Source organism: Aplysia californica, unplaced genomic scaffold (genome assembly GCF_000002075.1).
Source record: "Aplysia californica isolate F4 #8 unplaced genomic scaffold, AplCal3.0 scaffold01077, whole genome shotgun sequence".
Lineage (NCBI taxonomy): Eukaryota > Metazoa > Mollusca > Gastropoda > Aplysiida > Aplysiidae > Aplysia > Aplysia californica.
In genome coordinates, this window is record NW_004798347.1 from 97,469 (window position 1) to 117,549 (window position 20,081).

Below are 20,081 nucleotides of genomic sequence, written 5' to 3' on the forward strand. Positions count from 1 at the left end.
CTCCGAAGTTCGAGCCTCGGTTCGGATTCAGATTTTTTTCGCCCCCTCCTGCCCACCCATCAGTAATAGTAAGTAATTGGTACCTGACTTCGAGTTGGGGAAGTAAAGGCGGTGTGGAAAGGAATTAGCCACCCTATCACAGTATGCCGAAGGCCCAAGAAGTTGTCTCACTAATTTACAAGGCAATCCCCAAAGTCCGGATCGGATGCGGTAACCACTTTACTTTATACATACATAATATATTTTTTTAAAATGTACCTTGTTTGTTTTAGTAGAGGTTTTACGGTACGGCGCTCGCAACTGTTCTGCATAAATAAGTCATATTAGCGCCAAGGGGTGGATGTCAATAGAGAAGTCCTTACAAGGAATCAGACTTATAGTAACTCTGCTCACCTCTCTAGCTTCAACAGCACAACGTCTGCTTCGACTTCTATCAAAAAGCACCCCGGAAATTGCGAGTCACAAGAAAGTGACAAACATACAAAAGAAGTAGAAGAAAAATGATGATAGTAATTAGGATTAGAAAAGAAAAAGCAGCAGTTCCCTGTTGCAGTTCAGGCACAGTTATGAGCATGGCATTGGCGAATCAGCCCATTTACAATTACAATTCTACTGTGCATAAGAACTCGAGATTTAATGCCCTCTTTGGGAATGGCTTAAAGACACTTCAGTCAGTAGCACCACTTCAGGGATTGGGGAGGGGTGAATTGCACCTAATTACTGCATTTGATACTAATAGGCTACACTGTGTTGCACCAATGTAGTGGTTAGGCGATTTGCTGTCACACGCAGGAGACCCGGGTTCGATTCCCGAGTGGGGCGAATTTTTATGTATATCACGGTCTTTCTGTTGAGTTATCATTATTATATTATAATTATTGTACATGTATAATCCTTCTCAGCCCGTGTTTGTCGAGACAGACACGGTCGGAAGTCCGCCTCTTAAATTATGACCTAAATTGTGTCGACGGGGGCGTAAAAACACCTACATAAAAAAGAAAAAAAGGGACGACGATAAGCCTGTGGTCATCACAGGCATATATATTTTATATTATTATGCTAAGCCTGAGGTCTAAGGCTAAGGTAGCCTAAAGAAAATGTACGTTCAAAATCTTAGCACCTTCCTCTTGGCGAACGAGGTTATTTTGTGATTCCCACGTCATTGGGGAATTCCAGCATTTCTAACTATTCAGGAGGTAAACCCAGATCGAAGCATCTTTTTTTGTGTACTTTTTGCTCAACAAATTGGTAGGACTAGGGCCTATTATGCGTACTGTGGCGGAGGAAAAAAGCGGGTGTTTTCAGTCAAGAAAACGTGGGTTGTCTGACCTGACTGAATATTCATATCAGCGCTCGGACTGCATTATGGGACAGTCGTACCGCTTGTTTACAAACATAGGCTAGGTCTAGTTTTATTAGTGTAGATATTGGTAATTCGATAAATATTCTAGGCTTATAGAACTGTAGGCATCTACAGTAAAGTGGTTGTAATATGATACCCTATATAGCCCTTTTACAACGTCGGTACGATCAAATTTTCCCTCGTCTATAAGGTTGTGGTTTACAGAATTTGGCGCGGAACAGGTACTCGTCTATTGGCTGACTAGTGTTCCCGGAACATGTATTGGGAAAGCGGATGATAAATTTAGTCTTGTTTTCAATGTTTAGAGTCAATTTATTGCTAATGAATCTCTAAATGATTCAATAGAAAGCTAATGAGATCGCAGCTTAGATCAGAATCGGACCAGTTAAGATCCTTACAACAAAAAAATGCAATTTCGCGTCAAACAGTGACTCGGTGTCCGCCATGTTGGTTAGGAACCACCATGCTAGCCACAAAATCAACATGGCGCGCCTACGTTTTCCAGGACGTCCTGGCTATCGATTTGATCGGATTGGTGTTCGATATGGTGCTGATGAAGCTCGACAGACAACAGATCCCACTTTATCAGTAGTAGCAAGTATCCACCGAGGACTACGAAGATTCAGAGAATTGTTTGGGGACTCTGATGAGGTAAACAAATCAAGGAGCATCGATGATCCATTGATCCCCATTCCATAAACATGGCTTCCTCCGATACGCCGATTCAATGAAATTTCCCATCGGCTCATTTACTTAGTTGCATCAGAGCCTTTATAGACACCTGCAGAACGTTTGCTCATTACACTAATTAATTGTACTGGTTTTGACGCTGGTCATTATCCCATACAGTTTCATCCACGATTCGAATGTGAGACCCTCCTCGGTTCTCTATCACTGTCAACACTGAATGTTTGTCACTGTCGTCGTAGCCTAGTCATACACTTGTAGGCCCCATGCCATGACACATTGGCAGACCTACTCTTGTCATACAGTGGAGTAGTAGATCTAGATCTAGTAGTTGCAGATTCAGATCAAGGTATAGATCTAGGAGTTTTAACTAATCTTGTCTAAAGATAGTTGTTGGTAGTCTGTGCCACACACCTCTCTACTCTGCAACTGTAATTGTTGGCCTAGATGTCATAGCCTATGAAGTCGTGGCAGTGGCACTCAGTATTTTATTCTATAAATTGTAATTGACGTCCACTGATGAGGCAGTATTATATCTGATCAGGAGTAATTGCTGAGCACTCTCTTGTTACAACTGCTTTGAATATTGGCCTTCCGTTTTCATCATTCTCTAACTGCATCACATGAAAAGTAAAACGATGTTGACAGTTGATTGTGTGACATTGTGATGTTGGACATTTTATGTCTTCCTAGTTTGCTCTGGCCTCAACCCTAGCCAGGCCTTAGCCTTAAATAAAATCGTTGTGTCCTGCAATCATATTTATGCGTGTGTCAACCAAAGGATGTCAAGCTGACTTTGAAGGCACTCGGGTGCTCTGGTGTTTACGAGTCGCCCTTTCTTTCCTCTATCGAACATGATCTAGATGTCCTGATCTGTCACACACCTCTTTTGTTTACACCTTGTATTCTCTTTTGTAACTCGAGTTCCTCTTATCTTTGGTGCTATTATGATGACCTTATTGTGTTGCTAGTGCCGTAAAACTCTTGTACTAACTATTTAAACTACTAAACTAATACTATAGCTCAGAGACATCCCCCCCCCCCAAGGCAGTGCTACAGACTGAAATTGTGTTGGCCATTTTCAAAGGGGGATAGAACATGATACTTCTTTATGCACAGTAGAATTGTAAGTGGGCTGATTTATCAATGACAATGTCATGCTCATACTGTGCCGGAAAAAAAGGGAACTGCTGTGTAATTCTTTCCTCATTCTCACTATTATGGTCATTTTCCCTCTACTTCTTATGTTTGTCACTTAAACTCTCTTACTTGTGAGCTGTTGTGTTATAATTTCCGGGGTGCCTTGATAGTGGAAGCAGACCTTGTGCTGTTGAGGTTAGAGAGACTAGAGAGGTGAGCAGAGTAAGCTTGATTCCCCGTTTGGACTTTTGAACTCTCTTTACATCCACTATCCGCCCTTTGGCGTCATGTGACCTTTTATCAATTCATCCAGTGTGTGAGGGCCGTAAAAGCTTACGAAAACAAAACAAAAGAGACACTTCAACTTGTAGTGGATCAATTTACAGTGTATTTCGCTCTATGAATACGCAATGTTGCTATTTTTACTTTAATACAAAACAACAAAAGATGTCTATAGGAAGAGGCTAGCCGTACATGACGGCAAGACTGCTAGGCTAGCCATACTTAAGTACTGCTAGACTACTTGGCTAGCCGTACTTATATGATGGCTAGACTGACCCCCCAAAAAATACGCCTTAATGAATTTTAATTATTTTAGTTTGCAGTACCTAAAGTATTTGTATTTGAGACTAAACCAAAGGGTGCCTTACTGACAGTGCATGTATTTTAAACCTGAATAATTACCACTGATGAGATTTGTCAGACTAGCCATACTTTAAAATAATGATGGCTGAATTGTAATTGAAATTTTTAGTTTGCAATGCCTAAAGTATTTGTATTTCAGAGAAAATCAAAAGGTGCCTTACTGACTTGCATCATGTATTTTAAACCTGACTAATTACTAGATCTAGTTCTAATGAGACCTGTGTACTCAACAGGTTTGAGTCAATAGGGCCAAACCTAGATCTAAGTACGGCTCTCTGACTCTCTTCCCATGTTTGTCTGTCTGTCTGTCTGTTTGCCTGTCTTCCTGTCTGTCTGTCTGTCTGTCTCTCTCTCTCTCTCTCTCTCTCTCTCTCTCTCTCTCTCTCTCTCTCTCTCTCTCTCTCTCTCTCTCTCTCTCCCTCCCCCTCCCCCTCCCCCTCCCTCTCTCTCTCTCTCTCTCTCTCTCTCTCTCTCTCTCTCTCTCTCTCTCTCTCTCTCTCTCTCTCTCTCTCACTCTCTCACTCACACACACACGCACACCAAAGCACTTATTTTAAAATTCTCTCTCCTCGTGAACACATAATTCACACAACATTATAACACACTTCCTTGCGAGCAAGGTTTTATGAACGCACTCTGACATACAAGATTTTTTAAACAACCGTTGCAGCCTTTGAAGAGTGTTGAATAATTATATTGAGCTCGGTTCTTTTGGGTGTCCTCTTGTCAGTTTGTCCAAGTTTTATAAATAGACCTTAAGAATTACACACAAAAGTTGCCCATAGCATTTGTCAGTTTTGCGTAGACTGACTAACTCTGAATGTAATGTGAGGGTGTCCATACTTTATTATTCAGGCTTTTGGTTAGCTAGCTATACAGTTGGAGATGGGTTTGTTTGTAACTCTAGTAAAAAGCACATTTTTATTATTAAAAGTAGTAGAATCTTTTAATGATATCTTTTAATGATAGTATCAGTGCATTTCCACTCCCATCTCTGTTCATCCCAGCCGACCCATGGTAAAACTGCTGCACTTGCTCCTTGCGTCTGATGCCATTGGATTTTTCAATTAAGCTTGGCTGCAATAAAAAATAGAGATCAGTGACATGTGCTGTTGTCTTTTTAAAAGAAAAACTTTTGTGTAATTTCAAGGGAACTGTGTCAGCAGTCAGCCTTTACCTTCACTTTCTTCACTAGACACAGAGGAATGTTAACAACACATGATTGCTGCTAAGGACACAGCAAGTTGATCAAACGGGCGGCCATTGTTTTCGAATAAAATGTTAACAACGAAAGTTTACAAGAGGGGCTGTATACAGTATGTCTCTTTTCATTTGGATGTTTTATTGTTCCGTTAAAATATGTAAGTGGATGGTTGGCGGGTGCTCTGGTGTGGTTTGCTCCTTCTTTACCATCAAACATCTGTCGTCCTTCTCTCCCCTCCTTTTTTGTGTATGTTACTCTCTTGTAACAAATAATCTATTCTTCGACACTTTATATGACCTTATTATTGTGTTGCAAGTGCAGTAAAACTCTTACTACGAGACTGAAATATGTAGGTAGTAGGTATTTTTACATCCCCATTGACACTTTTCTTTTAATAATAATACAGTGGAGTCCACTTATAACGAGTCCTGAAATAACGAGAAATCTGTTATTAAGACACTATTCTAAAACCCCGTTTTTTCCCTTCTTTATCTTTGTAAATAAAATACTACTATAGCGCAATCGGACAAACACGGGAGTCGGTTATAGCGGAATATTGCTGCTGCTGTGCACAGCGCACAGGCCAGTTATACATATAAACCTCGCCAGTTGAGAAACTTGTTGGTGATCTAGCGAAACCTAGGACCTTACATCAACTCCTTGAGCGAAACAAAGAATAGATAGGAGAGCCCACGTTTGCCAACAATGAAGGCCGGAGCGAATGAGTGGGGAGGATGTGGTAAGCACAGACAAGCAGAACGCATCGTGTGATAGGCCAGCCTACTCTAGATTGTCTAGGCATACCACTACCCATGCCCTCACTTCTCCATTGCGGGGATGGAGAGGTCACAATGCTGCAATGGATGGAGTGAATGTGTAGTAACCTGAGCAAGCAGACGAAACACACCACGGGGTGTTGTGGGGTGGGTGACAACACAGCGGGCGAGTTAACCCAGAGCGCATTATTTCTGATCGCCAACGCCGGGCTGTCAACATCGCTAGCGCTTGAGAAAGAAACCCGATTCGATTTTTGATCAAGTAAGACCTAGAGGTCATGTTGAACAATATCATCATCAGGGTAGATAACAAAAAGAAATAAACAGAACACCAAACTCATAGATAAGGCCTACTTATTATTTCCATTGAATTTATTACTGGATTCCTTATAACGAGAGTCCTGGTATAACGGACATTTCGCACCGGTCCCTTACGTCTCGTTATAACAGGATTCCACTGTAATTGCATTTATATAGCGCATATCCATGCTCAAGAGCATGCTCTATGCGCTTTACAACTATTATTACCCCTGCAGACCCTCTGAGAACACCCAGAAACGTTCTCGGCTTCCACGGAAGCATACAGTGCAAGCTGCGGATTTCATGCGCTCAAACACTATCAAACTGACAAGATTGTTCACTGTCTATAGCCGGGTACCCTTTTCCACCTGGGTGAGGTGAGGAAAATTTGTGGAAAGTGCCTTTCCCAAGGACACAACGTCGGGCCCCTGTCGGGATTCGAACCCACGACCTTACGGTTGCGAGTCCGAGAGCCTAACCACTAGGCCACCGACGTGATATTTATAACAACAAATAGTTGGAAAGGCCGGCTAGAAGGACACTGCAGTAGTTTAATTTATATAGAAAGAAATAGAGATTACTCTTCTCAATTTTTTTTGCTGGGCCTTAGCTCTGTGGTGTGTAGCAATTAGGTTCGGCCCTTCACAGTTGCACACAAAAGACCCAAGTTGGATTCCTGAGTGGGGAACATTTTTTTTTTCCTAGTAGTATCTCGGTCTTCTGAAATGCTGTGTCCTTCTCAGCCTGGCAGGCAAGGGTTGAAGCTGCCTCTTTAATTATTAATTATCTAAATGCTGGTGAGGGGGGAGTAAAAACACTTTAAATTGTTACATGATTTTAAAAAAAAGAAATTGCTGAAGACAAGAAAGTCATCAGCATTTAAATCTGATGAAAGTTACTGTTTCTCAAAAGTTGTCTGTGAGCACATGCTGTGACTATTGTGCTGAAATCAGGAAGAGTAGATTGTAGGACACCTGCAGTTTGCATTGGCTGCATCATCATCACCGATTATTGAGTCATCGTTTATTTTATTTCATAAGGCTTTCACAGTGAAATTCGTGATACATATATATATATTGCTGTGAGTATGAGAGTGATTGTTCAGGCTAGACATTGTGCAATTTTCCTGTATAATGTGTTTTAGGAAGTTTATTGAAAATGCACTTCTTGTTCAAGTTTTTAATAACTCATCACAGTTTCTTTTTGTATTTTGTAATGGAACTTCTTTTAAAAAAAATATTTTTGTGGGTGGTTGGCGGGTGCTCTGGTGTGGTTTGCTTCTTCTTTGATCTATCGCCCTTATCTCCCCTCCTTCATTTTTATGTTTGTTACTCTCTTGTAACACCTCTAATCTTCTAGTGCTCATATGACCTTATGCAGTTGCGAGCGCCGTAAAACCTCTACTAAAACAAAAACAAATATTTTTTTCCTAAATACAGGAAGAAGAGTTCTCTGGGTTCACACCACAGCAGGTGCGCGCAGCTGAACGGAATCTCGAGCGCATCATTTCCCGCGAGAAACTTATTCAAGAGCAACAGGCGAAGGAACTTAGTTTTCGCTACCAGCGTTCCCAAGAGAATCTCGCTAGTTTGGAAGCTGCTGGCATTCCTGTTCCTCTGAAAGCCAAAGAAGCTTTCCCGGGATTCAGGAAGACCTACAGGAAAATTGTGGACACTGGTCTCTTCCAAGACAGCACCGCTGCCGTTCAGGGCAAGTTGAGTTTGAAACTGACGAATGACACCGCTCAGCAAAATGGAAGTCGAGCTGATGGTGGTAGAACATCCTCTCTCAGTCACATCAGGATTAAGCGCCTTTCACACAGTGTCGAGACACAGCCCGTCTTACCGGCTCGTGTTGGGAGACCTCGGAAGAGGTTCCCCAATGCCGGTGCGAAAGGCGATCTTCAGGAGCCGAAGGCAAAAACAGCCGGCTCTGATGCAGCTGCCGCCTCCACTTCATCAGGACTGGGGGTCAAGTTGTCGTCAAAGTACCGACCTGCGACTCAACAGATTTTGGCTCGAGCCACGAAAAAAGCGGCTCAAAGCACCAACCGGCTGTTGCTTACGCCGACGAAAAACAGAACTCGGAAGTTTGTTCTGCCCACTAAAAGCTCGCGGTCGTCGCGGGTGATCAAGCCAAACAAACGTTTTTTGGAGGAGGACAGTGTTCAACAGCTGGTGGCGAAGCAGCCAAAGCTGAGTCCCTCTCTGCCCACACCCACATCCACTTCACATTCCATATTGTTTGGGATGGGCGTGCCCGAGGGCACCCAGGGCAATGGCAATTATTTCTCAGTCTTTCAAGGACAAGGCATGTCTCTTTCACCGTTCTACACCAACAGAGAAAAGGGATTTCCTGCTTTTTCTGCGGCTCCCCAGCCTAGCGGAACGGCAAGTTTCACCGACGGAGCCGACGCCCACAAGCCTGTCGGTTCTCTCGACCGGCCCCTTATCGTAGAGGGAAAGCGGCCGAGGAAACCGAGTCTGATCATGAGGATGAAGTTTGTGGAGGATGATCCAGACGATGAAATTCGATTGCAGCAACAGATGGCGAGTCCCATCAAGCCCGGGTCGGCCCCCCTCCCCGCTGATGGTCAGAAGCCGGACTCTGGGGGCCAGGCGCCGGGTGTGACCCCGTCTGGAAAAGCTTACGGTTCCGCGAAGAGCCTGATTGCCCCAGCGAAGCTCTTCACCGATCCCTCCTCCGCGTCCCACGTGTCAGTGTCCAGGAAATCCAAGTACAAGCAGCAGAGACGCGCTGCCGCCCTGTCTCAGAGCACGGTCGTTTTGCGCCAGGCGAAGCTCCACCTGAACCGCACAGCGCTCAACCGGTCCAAGGCGGCGCTGGCTCGTTCGCTCAAGGCTCAGCTCAAGAGGGAGGCCAAGATGGAGCGCAAGAAGCGGCACTCTCAGAAAAAGATGGGCCTCCTGTCGTCTTCTGCTGCCACTACGAACTCCAGCAGTAGCAGTGGCGGCGGGGGTGGGGCCATGCCCGCACCGTCAGTGTCTCCAGGCTCCTTGAGTCAGTTGTCTCCTTTCTCTCACCTCGGTGCCGGGGCGGCGTTTGAAAAGCAGAAGTTGTTTGAGGGAATGGAGGCGGGGGCCGGCTCCTTCTCTCCCACCGGTGTTGGTAAGTATCACAGTTGTTAGTAGTATATAATTATTTCTTTAAATGATTATTAATAATGATAATTATTGTATTATAGGGCATGATGGTAAAAGTAGCACTCAACCCTGATCAAATAAATTACTAAGGCTCTGTGCACTTTACAATACAATAACATCACAGGAACAGTATGTTGTGCTCTGACTGAAAGTCTCTCTTTGCATTATCTCTGATCAATCTAAAAACTGAAATGACTTAAACATTGTTTCTGTTTGATGTATGTGAATTTTACATTTGCAGCGGTCAATAGATCGCTCTGCAGTAAACTACTATCCTTCTTCTCAGTCGGTAATTATGTTTCGCTTTTGATTTAGTCAAAAATGTGTGTTGGTTCCATCAAATTAAAGTTTGAGAGTCCAATATAGATTTCATCATATTATGATAAATATCAGCACTCAAAGCTTAACAAGATCTTTACCTTGAGTGCAAAATTTCTCGAATATATATTCTGTAAATAAGTGAAGAAAAGACGTCTTAATTTTTCTCAAAATTGTAAAAATGGATGTGTGACATCTTGTTGCGAAACTTGTTCTCCTATGATTTGGTCTACAATATTTCATGTTGTCAACAAATTTTGTGAACATTCGAATGAGGTTCTCACAAGTTTACAACTCTCCCACAATTACTAAACATTTTCAAGTAAGCAAGGACCTTGTGAGGGCACCTTTGATTGCTTCCACTTGATTTCCCTGATACTGATATAATATACAGTCGAACCTGCCCTGACGGCCACCTCTACAAGACGGCCACCTGTACAGACGACCACTTTCCATTTTCCCCCTTGCGTTTTTTCTATATAATTTAACTGTGTAAAACGGGCACCTGTCCAACGCGGCCGCGGCCACCATTTTTTAACACACAACCCCTATCACACAAAGCAATAACACCTGTCTTAGACGGCCACCTTAGTGACTCCATTACGTTTTGTCATAAATTGTGCGTTGTGGGTGAGCCGTCATAATCCATTGCCCTGTCGTTATTGTAAGGTAGTTCCTCCAACCGATCATGTTGCGTAGGCCCCTCCTACTGTTGACCAATAGGTAACAAATTTTCAGCTGCTGGTGAGGTGAGCGTGTGATCTCTCGAAACCCATAAGCCCCGCCCAGAATTCATACACAAATCTGAGTGGTCACTGTTTACCCAGTCTGTAACAAAGTAACAATGAATGTCAACATGAACTTGTGACAGAAGCGTTGTTCGTTCTCCGAGTGGTGGCGACCCATGTGTTTGTTTCACCATAGCACTCGGTCCTCCTTGTCGGACACATTTCATTTTATTGTCACCCTTGCACAAAAGCAGCAACAAAATAAAAAACAGAAAGAACAGCGAAAAGAACAACAGTCAACAATAATAACAACAACAATGCGGCTACCTTCCAACCCTCAGAAAGGAATGGTTTGTTTTCTTCATCTTGATCAGTCCTGCCTAAGACGGCCACCTGTCTTATACGGCCACTTTTCTCCTTGACAATGGGTGGCCGTCTTACACAGGTTCGACTGTCTGTCTTGTATCAGTAGCTTAGTAGAAGACTTGGTAAGATTGTGAGATAATGAGTCCAGTGGTGGAAGGCTGCTCAGCTTGGCATCGTGGCTGTGGGAAAGGTGGTTTACACGAATGAATTTTCCCATTTATTTGGCTCAGTCCTATTAGATAATTTACCTATAGGAGAAGTTTGGTTTCATTGGTATGTGTATATTATACTATATTTGTTTGGCTATAGAGAAAACTCGCTGTGTCTTTTTAAAAAACTGAACAAGGGGCAAATACTTTGCCTTTGATTTTCTCAAAACAGCATTATTTTGGGGGTAGCCCCCTTGTGCTTAAAAGCGACCAAATAATCGTAGAGTGTTGCAAGGAGAATTAAGCATATACTATATATATATATATATGTATATATATTTTTTTCTATCTAGCTATCATTGGGCGAAATGACCGTGACTGTGCCGAGGGACTTCTCTTTACTCAAACAAGGCGGGTGCTCTGGTGTGGTTTGCTCCTTCTTTCCTATCAAACATCTATCGTCCTTATCTCCCCTTCTTCTTTCTTTTTTATGTTTGTTACCTCTTGTAACACCTCTAATCTTCTAATACTCATATATGACCTTATGCAATTGCGAGCACCATAAGTAAAACCTCTACTGAAACTAAAGCTAAATCTAAAAAATTTCCCGACACAGGAACCCTCCCAGTCTCCTCTCCAGCTTCCCATCAGGCGCCAGCCGTGACGGACGACAAGGGCCACCAGGCGTCTCTCATCAAGGACGAGGACCTCAAGCACGGTTTTCGTGCCGGCTCCAGGCGGCCCTGTCTGGTGTGCTCGGACCTCTGCACCGTCAAGGAGAACCGGAAGCTGCCCACGGTGCCTCTGTGCAAGCGGTGCAAGAAGGCGTTCTTCTACCAGATCTCCAAGTGGAATCCCCGCAAGCCGTTTAAGCATTGTGTGAACGGGGGTGAGTGGCTTCGGGATTCTCGCGTAGTGAGATGTTGGGGGGGGGGGTAGTCTAGACAAACGTCTGTGGTGTGATGCTTTAAAGACTCTGCCCCTGCGCCCAGAGGACATGGGTTCGATTCTTGCTTGGGGAAGTTATTTTATATCCCCCACCAGGGCAGGGCAACTGTCTGAAGTGTATTTAGGCCATCATTCCCATATGGGGAACATTAACATGTTCTTATGTAGCAATGCCAATAAATTTTCACTTTTGCCCCCTTTTTTTTGGTACTAAGAAAGAATTTTCAATCCTAAAAATCATGCTTCTTGAATTTTGAGAATCGGTTCATAAATAAAAAAGTTATGGGGTTGTAAAGGTCGGCAAAATATGGATGACCCACATATAGGAAAATACTCCTAAAACGTGGACCACGCAGTAGCAGATTCTGTAAGAAAATCGACGATATCTCGGTAACTAATCGGAGTGTTTGAGAGAAACTTGGCTACCCGACGTGTTTTTGAGTGTAGAAATCATTTCTGCAGTCAGATTTACTACTAATTTCGTAGTTATTTTGTTATAATTAAAATTTTGGTGTACATATTACGATTTTGCGAAAAAGGGGTGTCGGGATGAGTCCATTTTATTTATAGCATCGTATCACAACATGGGATCTTTAAGAATATATGTCGGCAGCGTGACTAAATAATTGCAAAGCTTTTTATGATGACTTTAGACCATGCCAACCGTAAAATATAAGTTAATTCAATCTAGCATGCCGTACAATTAAAAATTATTTTTCCCCGTTGAGACGCGAACACCCCGAGACGAGATAACCTCGCCTCGGAATACCCCCATTGCGATGTTACAGGGAAATAGAGAGAAAAACAACCGGATGCGCGCGCCCGCCATTGCCCTATTTCAAGTGACCAATGAACGGGCCCGAAATAGTCATGCGGGGATTTGTAGGTCACATACATTTGCCACGAGAGTGAGGGGAAAATGGCCGGTCTCCGTGCGAAGCCGCTTTGGATAGTGGGGTAGTCGTGTATTTATGATCGGGTCTAAACAACTACTTGACACAGAACGTTCAAATTTGAGCACATTATAGAGGATAGATAGATCTATTACCATCTCGGCGTTGAAATTCAAACTCCTTATAGTTTTCGGTGTACACGATACGAAAGTGTTCCCGACACCAAAAGTATAGGTTAATTAATGTGTACGAACTTCAACGTCCACATATCATTAGTTTGCCCTATTTTCTGATTGGTTGCTGAGTTTCATTCGGATTGGTTCGGAAATAGAGCAGACCGAGGTTGACAAAGTTAGTCACCTATGCTTCGGCTGGGTCCGCAAAATCGCTCGTAAACGGGGACCAAATTTTCGCCGCGCAGGAAAGCTCGATTGGCATTGCTATCTTACGCACAGTAGAATTGTAAATGAGCTGAGTTATTAATGTCATGCTCATGCTGTGCCGGAACAACATTGTGGGAACTGCTGCTTTTTCTTTCCTCATCCTTACTATTGTCATTTTTTCCACTACTTCTTTTGTATGTTTGTCACTCTCTTGTGAACTGCTCTTTCCGGGGTGCCTTGATAGTCGAAGCAGACTTTTCTGTTGACATCCACCCCTTGGCGCTCATATGACCTTATATGCACTTGTGAGCGCTGTAAAACCTAACTAAAACTAGTTATTTTGTTGAATATTCCAGTATGTATGTCTACTGGCAGAATGTGTCCCACCTAGACGAGTTGGTCCTACTGATATAAATTGTGTGTTGATGGTTAAACCAATTTCAATCATTTACAAACGATATTGGATAAATGTTTTTACGAAAACTAAAAAGTGGCAGTTATTTTGCCAGCTCACGACAGGCAGAAATCTAGAGCTCTATCGTGGGTGGTTGGCGGGTGCTCTGGTGTGGTTTGCTTCTTCTTTCCTATCAAACGTCTATATCTATCATCTTTTAAATTTCCCCCCCCCCCCCTTTTTTTGTGTACGTTACTCTCTTGTAACACATAATCTATTCTTCGGCATTTATATGACCTTATTGTGTTGCAAGTGCCGTAAAACACTTACTAAAACTAGAGACCTCTTTCAAAGTTTGCCTTTCTGAAATGTCTTTCCTTTATTGCATATTTTTTCCTCCCATTCCATCCCTCCCCACCCCCAAAATATATTTTTTTCAACTTGTGCTTTCTAGGTCGCTGCGTGATTAACCACAAAGAGAAGTCACATTGTGTTGTGTGCAAATTTCGCAAGTTCATGGCCGTTTTGAAGAAGTGTGAAACCGTGGGCATATGTGGCAATGCGTACCCTTCACAGGACTTGGAATCAGAAATGGTGCGTAAATTTGTTATTTCAGATGTATTGTATTGGCAATTAAAAAAAGGAAAATTTTTTTTTTTGGGTGTGATTGTGTGTGTGTGTGGGGGGGGGGGGGGGGGCTCATTTGTAGATCCTGCTTCACTTCCCCTCTATTGTTTCTGTTTGCCTGTCTTAGCTGTTCCCTGCCTGTAGTGGCCATTGTTGGGTGGGCATGATGCTCTTCGGGTAATAAGACAAGATAAGAAAACTTACCTATTAACCCAGAGGGAAATTTTTCTTGGCTGTACAGGACGGTAAAAAACACATGCAGGAATACATTTTAAAAAAATGCAAATTATATATTACTCCCATTAAAATTCATGAAAAGAGAAGTAAAGCTGACAAAATGTACATGTCACATTAGATGCATCATTCAACCACATGCAGGGATTTAATTACAAGACCTTTGGAGTTATAATGATTCCCCGTTTGGACTTCTCTGTTGATATCAACCCCTTGGTGCTCTTATGACCTTATTATGCAGTTGCGAACGCCGTAAAAACCTTACTGAAAAAGCTCTTCGCGTAAATAAATAAACATTGGTACGCGTATGATTGGTATCACGAAGGAATCAGGCCTGTTGTAAAACCTTACTTAAAAAGCTCTTCGCGTAAATAAATAAACATTGGTACGCGTATGATTGGTATCACGAAGGAATCAGGCCTGTTGTAAAACCTTACTAAAACACAAGGATGCCAGATCTCCTGTTTTTCCGTTTTTTTCATAAACTTGCAAAAGAAAGTTGAATGGTAAAAGAAATGTTTTTGTTTTGCTCATTTAAAGATTTTAATAGGTTCGTTTTAGGTGAGGTGTGATGCTCCGCTCATTTTCCATTTTTTTTTTTTCAAAAATCATTTGGCATCCCTGTAAAACAAAACTAACTGGTTCCAAACGTATGGAGCATGTCTCCCCTGTGGAGCATATGTCAAGGAAGTCAAAATCTAAAGGGAGACTAGTTATTCTTTGGTGATCTACTTTTTCTATGTCTACCACTCAAGCAAAGCTGAATCATACATTCTGCTGCTTTAACACTTTCCTTCCACGCAACACACAGAGTGTGCAACACTTCTCCCCATGCACCAGGATACCGGTGCGGTACACGCTATATCACACCGCGGGAAAAGGGGGCGGCTTTTTACCGTCGCCGATCGGCGTCCCATGGGGAAAGGTGACGACTTCTTCTTACCGTCGCCGATCGGCGCCCCGTGGGTGCAAAGTGTTAGATCTTCTGTCAGGATGCGAAAAGGCCATAGAGGATGTTTTTCTTCAATAGTTTTCGATTATAATAATACATGTACTAGTCTATAGAGCTCAGAAATGTTTTGTCCGACTGGCAAAGACACCCCCCCCCCCTGTGATGGTTATGTTATGTCATTGTAGCTATCAGTGGTTGTGCGTGGATGGTTGGCAGGTGCTCTGGTGTGGTTAGCTTCTTCTTTCCTATCAAACGTCTATCGTCTTGATTTCCCCTCCTTCTTTTTTGTTTGTTACTCTTTGGTAACACCTCTAATCTCCGGCACTTATATGACCTTATTGTTATGCCTTAAAACTCTTACTAAAACTAAATTTCTTTTTTTTTTGGTTTGTTACTCTCTTGTAACATCTCTCATCTTCGGCACTTACATGACCTTATTGTGTTGCAAGTGCCGTAAAACGCTTACTAAAACATACTAAAACAACTGTTCTGTTTGTTCTGTTTGTTTCCCTAGGCAAATCTGGCTAGTTTGTGCATGAAGAAGGGTAGTTCCAAGAATGCCATGGAAGCAGCCTCAGTGGGCCTCAAAAGAAGTGACAGAAACAGGAAGGGGACGGCGTCAGCCGAAGCCTCCCGCCCTCACTCAAGGTCGCAGCAAAAACATGCGGGTGGTGGCGGAGACTTGTCCGAAGATGGGGTCGTCTCGGCGGCGTCAAACACGAAGCCCCGTCAGAGGCACCAGAGTAGTGGTGCGGCTGCCGCTGTGGTAAGATGCTGTGGTTGTTGTTGTTGATAGCGATCCTGTAGCGTCTGAGCGTTAACTCTTCTGCATGATGCCATTCGGTAAACGCTGCATGTCTGTTTATATAGTTGTCTTGAGGAGTAGAGGCTATTAGATGTGTGGGGTAGCTTGGGAAGAAAATATCCTCTCAAATCGGTTAGTTTTCTACAGAAGAACATCCGATGTTCCACTGTCTCGGAGGGGTAGTCACATAGTGGGCAGGCAGTAGACTGCTTTACTCCAATTCGGTTGAGATTTGTGGTAAGATAAGGTACATCCTAATTGTCCAGATCCTGGCACATTTTGTTTGGTGTTTCACCACGTGTACACGCGCACACACACACACGCACACACACATGCACATAGACATGTACACAGACACACACATGCACACAGAAATGTACACAGACATGCACACACACACACATGCACACAGACATGCACACACACACGCACACAGACATGTACACAGACACACACATGTACACACACACACATGCACACACACACACACATGCACACAGACATGCACACACACACAGACATGCACACACACAGACATGCACACACACATGCACACACACACACACATGCACACAGACATGCACACACACACACATGCACACACACACACATGCACACAGACATGCACACACACACACACATGCACACACACACACATGCACACAGACATGCGCACACACACACACATGTACACAGACATGCACACACACACATGCACACAGACATGCACACACATGCAGGCTTACAACCGCATGCATAATATAAATGAGCAGCAATATAAGCAATAATAATCTTAAGCTAGATACTCAATATTGTTCTGAGGCATGCTCTAATGTCGTATGAACACTTATACAAGATAGTTAAGATGGAATAGTTTTGATGGATGATGGTAAAAATGACCTTCTGGATCTTTCTTTGTTACAGATCAGAAGCCTAGGTCTTTTACTTTTGACTGATGTTTTTATTTGAGGGAACAAGGGATGTTTGTTGTCTAAAAAGATGGAATTATTTTTTTTAGTGCAAGCTGTTATGTACAATTCATCCAAGCAGGGGAATGTAGATGTTGAAATTTTACATGCTTTCTGTATTAATCGATTTAATTTTTCTTTGTCTTGTTGTCTTGCCTTTCCGGCCCGTGCTGTTATACTAAAATTGATCATACTTCTTCTTTCCTATCAAACACCTATAATCTTTATCTCCCCTCTTTCTTTTTTGTGTTTGTTACTCCCTTGTTACACCTTTACTCTTCAGCACTTATATGACCTAATTGTGTTGCAGGAGCTGTAAAACACTTACTAAAACTAACTAAAAACCTGTACCAAAACTAAACAGGACAAGGTCGCCACAGCGACGACGAAGCATCGGCGGAAACACAAGAGCGGCGGGGAATCGTCTGTGGACGGCAGCGGCTCGGCCTCCGCAGCGGGGAGACCTCGGCACAAGCACAAGAGCGGAGAAGGAGGAGGGGGGGCGGAGGAAATTCCCGAGCCCCCAAGCGTGCGAAGGTCTGGCAAGCTGCTGACGCAGAGCAAGGACCTCATCCAGGCCAACAGACTGGACCAGCCGCTGTCCGTGGACGTGGGGCAGGATGCAGAGCCTCTTGGCCGTGAGTGGGGTTTTTTTTTGTCTGTCGTCTGTGTTTGATAAACCCCCCTGGGCGGTGCTACTGACTGAAGTGTCTTTAGGTCATTCCCAAAGGGGGGATATAACATGTTCTTATGCTCAGTAGAATTGGAAATGGGCTGATTCATCGTTATGCTCGTAACAGTGCCTGAACTGCATACGGGGCAGTGCTGCTTTTTCTTTCCTCATCTTTACTATCGTCTTTTTTCCTCCACTTCTTTTGTATGTCTGTCACTCTCTTGTTACCCACTATTTCCGGGGTGCCTCTATAGTCGAAGCATACTTTGTGCTGTTGAAGGTAGAGAAGTGAGGTGGGTGGTTGGCGGGTGGTGTGGTGTGGTTTGCTCCCCCTCCTTCTTTCCTAACAAACATCCAGCGTCCTTATCTCTCACCCTTCTTTTTTGTGTTTGTTACTCTCTTGTAATACCTCTAATCTTCAGCACTTATATATGACTTATTGTGTTGCAAGTGCAGTAAAACGCTTACTAATACTAAAACTAAAAATAAAAAATAAAAATTCGATAAACATTTCCAAACTTGCGGGAAAATGCCTTTTTCTCCGGTTTCGTTATTTTGACGAGCGCCTGATGTCACCACGCTGCCTCACATTTGTCTGCTTAAGAGTGTGTCTATATTGGTAGATTTATGTCTAAATACTGCGGATGAAGCAAATAGAATTTTGTGAGTGGGTGGTTGGCGGGTGCTCTGGTGTGGTCTGCTGCCTCTTTCCTATCAAACATCTATCAACCAGATCTCTCTCCCTCCTTTTTTGTTTTTTTTACTCTCTTGTGACACCTCTAACTAATCTTTTTTACTTGTATGCCCTTATTGTGTTGCAAGTGATCTATAACACTTACTGAAACTAAAAAAAACCCACCCCAAAACAAAGAACTAGAATAAGACTGTTTGCCCATTGTTGTGTGACAACTTGTTGGAATCTTGTAAGTGGTTGGTTGGATGGTGCTCTGATGTGGTTTGCTTCTTCTTTCCTCTCAAACATCTATCGTCTTTATCTCTCCTCTAATCTTCGGCACTTATATGACCTTATTGTGTTGCAAGTGCCGTAATACGCTTACTGAAACTTAACTAAAATCCCCAGATCTTTCGCCGCCCCAGACGCAGTTTTTGGGCAGGACGTCGCCGAACAAAGCCCACCGCTCTGCCGCCGCCGTAAAGAAGCCGCCTGTGACGACCAATGGGGACCAAGCCTCATCATCATCATCACCCGACTCAGAAAACAGGACCAAGAAAGACGCCGACGGAGAAGACGATGACGACGATGATGATGATGACGACGACGACAAGTCTCTGAAAGGCTCGTCTCGCGGCCCTCGGATCAAACACGTGTGTCGCAGAGCGGCCATGGTGTTCCCGCAGCAGAGGGCTACATTCCCCGAAGAGATGCCCAGGCGAACGACCTTGACCCTCAGCGCTCTGCCCAGTGCGGAGAAGCAGCAGCTGCTGGCGAAGAGCAAGCAGGAAGTGAAAGACGGTCAGTTTTTTTTTTGTAAATTTTTTTTTAAAGATTTATATTTCTCTCTCTTTCTCTCTGTCTCTCTCTCTCTCTCTCCCTATCTCTCTTTTTCACACACACGCACACACATACTTATCTATACACAAATGCAGATGCAGATATTACTCAGTGCTTCCACTCTTCCGTATTTTTACGGAAATCCGTACTTTCTGCTAGTTCCGTACTTGTTCCTCCATCTTTATCAACTCCCTCTGTAAAAAGCTGCGACAGCGTAGGACTAGCGAAATTCTGTAGCAAAAGATCCGTACTCGCCTTCGTATCGTTTAGTACTAGTATAAGTTTAGGATATTTATGGTGATTCTCTCGGCAATAAGTTAATGTTATAGAAACCTGCCAGATTGCGCATTTCCTGCAATCGGCCTTTATTCCGCTATGCTCCATGCATTCGTTGCGGGTTGGTCGGCAGTACATTTTTACCTGTGGATTTATCAAAATCTGGCGTACTTTTTGTGCCAATTTCCTCCTTTCTATCATTCGCTCATTCCATCTGTCTATCTTCGAATTGTTGCCGCGGCTGGAAAATCTGTGCTTTGATCAAGTAAATTGACTTGTGATCTTAGACAGAAAATTACTGCCAGAAAGAAACTTTTTTACAAATTTGTCTAGATCTCTAGAGAAATGATCAATACGAAGATTCTACGGCACGGGAACGCGATAAGGGCCGCAATGAAAGAAATTTATTCTAAAACCAGCCTTAAACTGCCTAAGTCAAGAATAATTCGAAGTGATGTTCCGAGGTGCTGACATGCGACATTCAGTAGTGTAATAGGCTTTTTGCTCTCACAGCCACTGGTTGGCCTTGAGAAGCAAGGTCAGAGCGGCCCGCCTCTAAGCATATTTGTGTCCTT

At 43.3% G+C, this 20,081-nt stretch overlaps 1 protein-coding gene across 1 annotated transcript in view; it reads left to right on the forward strand.

The window, feature by feature from the left end:
* Positions 1 to 1,404: 1,404 nt before the first annotated feature.
* The window catches only part of LOC101846617, a gene marked incomplete in the record, with an annotated part of 80,470 nt that continues 61,793 nt past the window's right edge, over positions 1,405 to 20,081 (forward strand). Inside the window, 7 exon segments of the mRNA XM_013089909.2 lie at positions 1,405 to 2,014; positions 7,555 to 9,244; positions 11,457 to 11,729; positions 13,913 to 14,052; positions 15,786 to 16,037; positions 17,409 to 17,682; positions 18,799 to 19,191. Coding sequence (XP_012945363.2) covers positions 1,808 to 2,014; positions 7,555 to 9,244; positions 11,457 to 11,729; positions 13,913 to 14,052; positions 15,786 to 16,037; positions 17,409 to 17,682; positions 18,799 to 19,191 — 3,229 coding nt within the window.